The sequence below is a fragment of the Ctenopharyngodon idella genome, chromosome 7, assembly GCF_019924925.1.
Source record: "Ctenopharyngodon idella isolate HZGC_01 chromosome 7, HZGC01, whole genome shotgun sequence".
NCBI classification, from domain to species: domain Eukaryota; kingdom Metazoa; phylum Chordata; class Actinopteri; order Cypriniformes; family Xenocyprididae; genus Ctenopharyngodon; species Ctenopharyngodon idella.
The window spans coordinates 47,607,843-47,616,535 of record NC_067226.1 but is presented as its reverse complement, the minus strand read 5'-3'; the positions used below and the strand labels follow the sequence as shown (position 1 = coordinate 47,616,535).

The 8,693-nt window shown below is 38.1% G+C and overlaps 1 protein-coding gene across 2 annotated transcripts in view; it reads right to left on the bottom strand.

Annotated features, from left to right (window-relative positions):
• Nucleotides 1-270: 270 nt before the first annotated feature.
• LOC127516465 (E3 ubiquitin-protein ligase RNF166) overlaps nt 271-8,693 on the bottom strand; it is a 30,334-nt gene continuing 21,911 nt past the window's right edge. For both annotated transcript variants that reach the window (XM_051901133.1, XM_051901134.1), the window contains exons 4-6: nt 6,500-6,614; nt 5,840-5,947; nt 271-5,602 (exon numbers count right to left, since the gene is read on the bottom strand). In XM_051901133.1, coding sequence (XP_051757093.1) covers nt 5,537-5,602; nt 5,840-5,947; nt 6,500-6,614 — 289 coding nt within the window. In that variant the 3' untranslated portion in view covers nt 271-5,536. The remainder of the gene's footprint in view (nt 5,603-5,839; nt 5,948-6,499; nt 6,615-8,693) is intronic.

Below are 8,693 nucleotides of genomic sequence, written 5' to 3'. Positions count from 1 at the left end.
GTTTATATTGTTTTATAGAGTAAGCTGATTGCTTTGCACACCTGTTTCTTGTTCAGTTTGTTTTCTCCTGTGTATTTAAGCCCTCGGTTTAGCTCTACTTGTCGTCCGGTACTTTCTTTATGTTAGTGGAGCTGTTACGTTGTTTACTGACCTTTTAGTCTTGTTTTTTTGTAAATAAACAATAACTGCTGCAATTGAGATCCTCTACTCCTCTTCCATCCCCCCAAATTGTTTGCGCAAAAACAGTGTTTACACCGAAGGACAAGGCGGTTAAAGATGGGTGCATCTGTGTTTTTATTAAGGGGAAAACTGCTACAAATACACTGTGTAAGTATCTTATTAAACCTCAGTCAGTATTACAGCTTCAAAAATGCACACCATCATTAACATCAGCATTGTTATTACTGTTATCTCATTATTATTCATAGTCGTGAATAAGCTAACACACAAACACTGGAGGCACCTGAGAGGCTGTGGCGCCCTCTGCCTGTGGCGGCACAAAACACAGGTTTTCAGGAAAGTTTCCTGGTCAAATGCTGAATCCATAACATGTCCGAGAGTCTGGCACGTTTCCTTCTCAAGCATCTGGCGTTTCAACATATTCCAAAAAGTCTCCGTTGAGTCCTTGGTCAGTCTTTAAGAGCGTTTCATTTCTCCTTTATATAGACAGACCACAAGCCATCCATTGTTTACGTTGTTCTGCTGGAGATCCGTCAACCAACACAAGAAATGCAGAAGTCCTGTATGTTTATCTGTGACAGTATGCATTGATGTTACAATACAAAAAGAGTGAAAAATATACATTTTAAGGTCATTCTCAAAGGTATCAGAACTGGAGAGCTGTGTTGTACAATATCAAAAGTTTCACTTTAAAAAAAACTTACATACTATGCTACAGCTGTGCACATGAATATTGTTTGAGCAATATATTTAGACACTTAAAAAAAAACAAACAAAAAAAAAAAACAGTAAAAACATTGGGATACTGAGAAACTTAGTTATCTTTTTCTACTTTCTACTCCTCAATATCGTTCTTTCAGAGCAAGACTGTTAAATACCGACACCATGTAAAAGCCAATCAAAAACACGTTGCCATCAATTACAATGAACACATTTTCAGTAGGCAATTCTTCTACTGACAAATTTTTACTGCTTGCAGTTTTTACTGTCAAGTGAGGATTTTTTTTTTTTAAATATAATAACAATAAAATATTACCAATTACTGAAAAGTGACAGCATTTCTGAAAATGTTTTGTTGAACTCGACCCACTTTTTTCACACAACAATGACATGACAAATTCATCTGCCTCTTGTAAAATACATTTGGCAGTTAGTAGTTACTAAATAAATGGAACAAAATTCCTACTTGATCATCAAAAGACATTTGAGTTAATTAAAGTGCAATGTTTTTTAACATGCTTTCTAGCAGAAAAGGCGATCGCACCTTAATCCAAATTTCAACGTATGCCACCAAAAAACGTGGCAGCCATTTTATGTACAATCTAACCAAAAAACAAAAGAAGAATAAAGTCGTCACTTATACTATGAATGTATAAGCCTCTTAACGGGCCTCTTAATAAATACCAACAAGGACATTCCAACATTACCCAGAAGGAGGCCTTACACAATTATAAATGGCCCCATATTCAGTACAAATGTACATCAAAAGACAAATGACATTTAACACTGTGTCCTAATGTGACGTGACAAGTTTCCAGCGAGAAATTTCTCAGTCTATACTGAAAGCGTAAAAATGCAAATCGGAACGCATTTGACGATAATTCACGCTCTATAATGAAATTAATGTAATAACGAAGTGACAACTGTGATATTGTACTCAAAGCTGTTAGGACAAAAACTCGGAAGAGATACAGTTTGTCATGCCATTAGGACACGGCGTTATTCTTAAACAAATCAATACAAACTCTACGATGGCTTTTAAGAAAACCATACAGGAATGATCACTCTAAGTGATTACACATTAAACTTTCTAAATGATTAGAAACCGACAGCAGGACATTTGTGGAAGCGAACGACTGTTCACATGACACGAGTTCATAAATGTTTCTTTTTTCCAAGTCATGTGGAGTCACTTTCATGCTGCAGACTATTACAGAAATCAAACCGATTTTCAGTGTTGGGGAAAGTTACTTTTAAAAGTAATGCGTTACAATATTGTGTTACTCCCTAAAAAGTAACTAACTGTGTAACTTAGTTACATTTTACGGAAAGTAATGCATTGTTACTTTTGTGTCACTTTTTCTCACAAATGTTATTTATCTAAAGTAATTTTTGCTAATTAGTATGGTTGAATTGGATCATCGAGTGTCAGCAGCGAGGACATTGGTTAATAAAGTGAGATTAAATACATAAAGTATATTGTGTAATTTAACATTTAATTATTGCAGGTTTGCATTTCACTGTTTTTATTCATTTTGAGGAATACTGAATACCAAAAATGGGAAAACAGAGTAACGTGCATTACTTGTTTGAAAAAGTAACGCATTACTTTACTCATTACTTGGAAAAGTAACCTGATTACGTAACATGCGTTACTTGTAATACGTTACTTCCAAAAGTTTACTGTAAATTGAAAAGTAATGCATTACTTTACTTGTTACTTGGAAAAGTAATCTGATTACGTAACTCGCATTACTTGTAATACGTTACCCCTAACATTTTGCTGTAAATTGAAAAGTAATGCATTACTTTACTTGTTACTTGGAAAAGTAATCTGATTACGTAACTCGCATTACTTGTAATACGTTACCCCTAACATTTTGCGGTAAATTGAAAAGTAATGCATTACTTTACTTGTTACTTGGAAAAGTAATCTGATTATGTAACTCGCGTTACTTGTAATACGTTACCCCTAACATTTTGCGGTAAATTGAAAAGTAATGCATTACTTTACTCTACTTGTAATGCGTTACTTCCAACATTTTGCTGTAAATTGAAAAAAGTAATGCATTACTTTACTCATTACTTGGAAAAGTAATCTGATTACGTAACTCGCGTTACGTGTAATGCATTAACCCCAACACTGCCGATTTAATTCCTGGTCATAGAGCTTCAGATTAGACAATGATTGTGACACGCTTAACCTTGCTAAAATAATAATTCACAAAATGGAGATAATCACAATGGCTCTATTGCGACAGATTAAACAAACACACCGTTTATCAACACAGAAATGAATCACAAGTTAAAGCACATCATCTTATTCTTAAAAAAGTTGCTAACTTCAAAAACAAATGTTTCCAACCAGCCCTAATGGTCTTCAACTCTTCCGCCATGACTGGCTCTAAATATATCAAAAACACTGTATCTGGTAGAATTATCAAAGCTTTATGAAATGGGAAATGATGCACCAGCATCAAACAAATCCACCAAACTAAGCACACACACACTCAGAAGCTTGAAGCACATCCTTGTAGACCTATAACATACTCTATGCAAGTACATGAATGCAAATGATTCTAACTGCGCAAGCTCCTGTAGTTTAAGCCTGGCTTAAGAAAACATTGGTTTTAGATATTTTAATGCTTTGAAGAAATTAAAAGCAAGCATCACGTTAAGCACATACAAAAGGACTTTGTGCAATGCTTTGGCCAAACATTCACATTAGTGTACTTGTGTAGAGCATGTTTCTGTCCAGGCATATATTACACTCCGTGGCTGAGAAGAATGGGATACAAACGGAATTCTTAGGTATGCCTGCAAAGTGGGGACATTAGATTCCTATAACAAATGCCTAAATGTATCACACCAATGCTCCTCTAAACATCAGTGCTCCTTTACAACACTCACAGGCTTGGATTCAACATGTACAAAGTACAGAAACCCCCTACCGGTAGTAGTAAATGACTGCGCTCTGAATGACTTTGTGGCGCACAATTGCACACCTTCCATCCAAAACATTGATCGCCCCCTGGTGGCTGGCTGCGATATAGGTCATAAACCCCGCCCTCTCCATGTAACCGACTGGGATGTGAGTCAAACTAAAAATACACTTTTCTCCGAAGATGATTTCGGTCATTTTAGATAATTCTCATCACGCTGACGTATGTTCAAGTGTTCGTTTTTTCCATTAAGTTTGGTTTTAGTAAGTTATTTGATGCTATAAAAACGGGGTGTGGCGTCACGATTGACAGCTGTGTTTGCGAATAAATCTGCGGGAGCGGGAGTGTGGGCGGGACCTTGATACCGCAGCTCAGCCTCACGATCACTACTGCGCAGACTCTGGCTCCGAATGACGTAATCGGGAATGACCATTTCTGGGATATTTTGGCTTCATTTTTCTACAGTGGAAGGAAGTGAACATGAAGGGGTGTCAATTCCAGAATCATAGTGGAAGTAAACTGTGAATATCAATTTTGAATGGCCGTTAATGGACAAAAGTTGTTTTTAAAAAGCAGAGGGTGTAATTACAGCATCTACCAGCAAGGGTATCATGCTAATTAACAAATCCTTGTCCACTTGTTGACCATTATGTGTTACAAAATTACATTTCCCATACTTCTATGTGGCAGCACAAGAATGATTAAGATATATGCAAAAAGAGCTTCCTATGTATTTTTGGGAAGCGATAAAGAGAGAATGAAATTTGCCAAACGCATCCCTTTAATTCCAACCAAACCACTTGAAATGACGTCACATCGTAAGTACGATTCCCAAACTCGTAAATAAAAATCCTGATGTCAGCACTAGTGAGTGACCAATGGATACATTAACAGATAAAACGTTTCAGCACATGTCTAGAAGCTTGCCGTCTTATTATTAGTGCACCATTTAAAACTGAAGCTTTTTTCCAAAAATATAAATTTTAATCTTATCCGACGCTTCTTAGAAAATATTACTGTTGCAAGTTAAGAGCAGAGTATGCAGTCCTGTCGGTCAATATTCTGTTATTGAACTATAAAAGAACAACGATACTAGAATTCAGACATGTAGAAAACTGTGACGAGTGCAAGTATTCACATCAACTCTTGATTTAAAAAAGGGCGGATGGTATACAGCATTCCATAAACAGTGACATGAGCGATAATGAGGATGCTGGAGATCGATCTCTCATTCTCTCTATTCTGTACTGGTATTGCCTAAAGATGAGAGTTCATCACGAGGACAGCCAACCCCAACATAGTTCGCTTTTCAGCTTCGTTTTAATAATTCAGCTAACGTGGCGCACCGTATCGAGCGCCGATCCCTCTGTACTCAGTTTCACTTCACTGCTGGGGTCACATTTGGATAGAAAACAACAGGAAGAACAGCAAGAACAAGCGTGGTGATATTTATCTATTCCTTTGTCTGACTTTTTGCATACATCACTGTTTCGTTGGTTGATGATTTGATGGTTACGATAATGCAACTGGCAAACAAGCTATTGAGCTACTTCAGGATCTAGCTGGAGTGTAGCTCAGAAATATAGACCAGAAGAGAGGTAGAGTGAGAGGAAATACAGAGAAACAATGAAAACATTTAGCGAGAAGATCCTTCACATGGCGGCGTTTGGGGAACAGGATATGATGTCAGACTCTCAGTTCTCAGACAGTGAGAGGGTCAGTGCTGCCTGCAGTGCTGCCTCCTCATCAATACTGTAGTCCTGCATTCACAGACAGACAAATAAAAGAAAAAAAAAACATGTCCAAGTCAGTGTTCAGCTAGTTTTAGTCCTTTTTGAGTCATGATAAAGATTTGCTTCAGAACCATTTAGATGTTTTGTTTGTAATGAGGTTTTGTATGAGGTTCCATTTCTTCTTTTTTCCTTCACAAGGTATCAGAACAGAACATTAGAATACAAAATGAAGGATATATAAATCTAAAGTATACGCCTCCTCACCACAAATGTGTCATAGGAGAATTTGTGCCGGTGGAGAAGATGCTGCAGGAAGTTGGAGCTCTTATAGCTGGGGTCGCCCCAAGGCATAGCTGAACATACCGGACATACCTACAAAACAAAAACACATTTGAAAAGAGTGTTTACCAGTGAGGGTCATGATCAAATCTTGACTTGACTTGAATGGCAGAAAAGTCTTGCAGGGACGCATGAATATCATGTGGGTTTCGGTCGACATGAGGGTGAGTAAAGGAAAGCATTTTCATTTTAGGTTATCACTTTAATTCCCAATACAAGATATTCTGCTGTACAAGTGCATTACTGCACTGGTTCGGTTGTGGTCATTAAGCCGCGACCCAAATTTTAAGGAATTTGAACCAAGCAAAAATGGCTGATGCACTCAAAAGTACCATCCCACTTAACATACACACAAACTGTAAGAAAATCACTGATAAATAAACAGCATAAGATTTCATGCACGTCATTCAAAATAAGTCTCGCATCAGAAAACATTTAGAATTAGGTTTTTTGTTGTTGTTGTTTCTTTGACTACACACTCCGTGACCCACTTTTGGGTCGTGACCCAGCGGTTGAGAAACACTGCATTACTGCGTGACAGATAAGACTGGCGAGTACAAAACTCGTAAATTAACTGACGCTCACCACTTTGTTGGGGTCATTGCGATGGTTCTCCATGCAGTGCTTCACTAGTTCCTGTTGGTCCAGGTTTCGAGCGCCACAGTACGGGCACACAAATGTGGAGCGGTTTGGAATATTGCTGTTGATGGAGAAAAAATAGAGGTGTAAAGAGTACCTGAAAACCTTAAGTAAAAGTACAGATACCTTACAGTGAAAATGACTCCATTACAATTCACCATTCATACCACTTAAGTAATAGATTTTAACAGTACTTTAGTATTTTAACTCATACTGAATGTAGGCTCACTAATCATCAACATCTTCAAGACACGGCAGTGAAAAAACAAGTGAGAAGAGGAATCACGTTTATTAAAACCGATCACCTCAACATTGCAATAAATCAAGGTCGACACAAACAGCTTCAAGTCTCAGTTGAGCTCAAGTGCTCAAAAAGTAAACCAAAATCCTTCAAAAAAGGTCTCTTCAGTATAAGGAATAAATAAAATAATGTTAAGTAAAATTAAATAGACAAAGCCAACTTGCATTGGACATATATGAAACACCAGCTATTGCATTCACATTCGTGTAGTCTTGTTGACAAGTTTGGGTGAGTACGAGCAAAAATGCAGAAGATATAGTACCTTCAATGCCCTGTAGATGGCGATATCACTTCTGTAGCAGAAATAAACTGCTGCAGAAAAAGTTAGGCGCCATGGAACATGTAACAAGCATTACTCATTACAAATTTATTGGAGTAAAGAGTACATATACTTGTTCAAAAATGTAGTCAAGTAGAGAGTAGAAGCTGCTGATATCTTTGATACACCGTAACTACTTACGTTTGCTTAATTATAAGAATTTTAGTGTGTCTTAACCATGTGGTCTGATAAACTAATATAACATTCCTACAGTATTATATAATGACAGCAAAAAAGTAAATAGGCAAATGAACCGAGTTGTGTAACAAACTGATTATCAGTGCTTACATGAATAATGCAAATGTGCAGCCAGAGGGTGTATAACACTGTGCGAACAACTCTATACAAGTCTATAAGAAATGAGCCAAGAACTTTCTGTTCACATCAGCTCTTTGAGGCATGCCTGAGAGGCCAGTTTTCAGCAGGCCTTTCCTTTTCTCAACAAGCATTTCAAAAACTTTGGGGACAGTACTTTTATTTAACAGATCAAAGAACATGTAAATGTACCTTGGTTTACATTTTCCTTGTCTGGAGCCAGATACTGACTCCTTTTTAAACTGCCTCTATTATGCTTATTCGAATTTTATTTTCATGCAGTGTATAATAAAGATGTTTGTGAATGTAAAAGATCTGCAAAGTTTTAAAGATCAAAGGGCACGACTATTAAATTTATTGACTCTTAAAAGAATGAATCAATTCTGAAATGCCAAAATCAGCTGTCAGCAATTTCAGTTTTACTTTCCCGACGCCATTGGTCCTGTTTGTATCACTGTTTATCAAGTGCTGAGGAAGATCAAGAGCTTGAATTCATATATGGTAATGGGTGTTTTGTTTCTGACACGTGCTGTAAGCGGTCGACCAATCACAACAGACTGGGCCATCCGACCAATCAGAGCAGAGTAGATCAATCACAACAGACTGGGCCGTTTGACCAATCACATCAGACTTGGCCGTCTGACCAATCAGAGCAGAGTAGACCAATCACAACAGACTGGGCCGTGTGACCAATCAGGGCAGAGTAGACCAATCACAACAGACTGGGCCGTGTGACTAATCAGGGCAGAGTAGATCAATCACAACAGACTGGGCCATGTGACCAATCAGAGCAGAGTAGATCAATCACAACAGACTGGGCCATCTGACCAATCAGAGCTGACTAGACCAATCGCAACAGACTGGGCCATGTGACCAATCAGAGCAGAGTAGATCAATCACAACAGACTGGGCCATCTGACCAATCAGAGCTGACTAGACCAATCGCAACAGACTGGGCCATGTGACCAATCAGAGCAGAGTAGATCAATCACATCAGACTGGGCCATCTGACCAATCAGAGCAGAGTAGACAAATCACAACAAACTGGGCCGTCTGACCAATCAGAGCAGAGTAGAACAATCACAACAGACTGGGCCGTCTGACCAATCAGAGCAGAGTAGATCAATCACAACAGACTGGGCCGTGTGACCAATCAGAGCAGAGTAGATCAATCACAACAGACTGGGCCGTGTGACCAATCACAT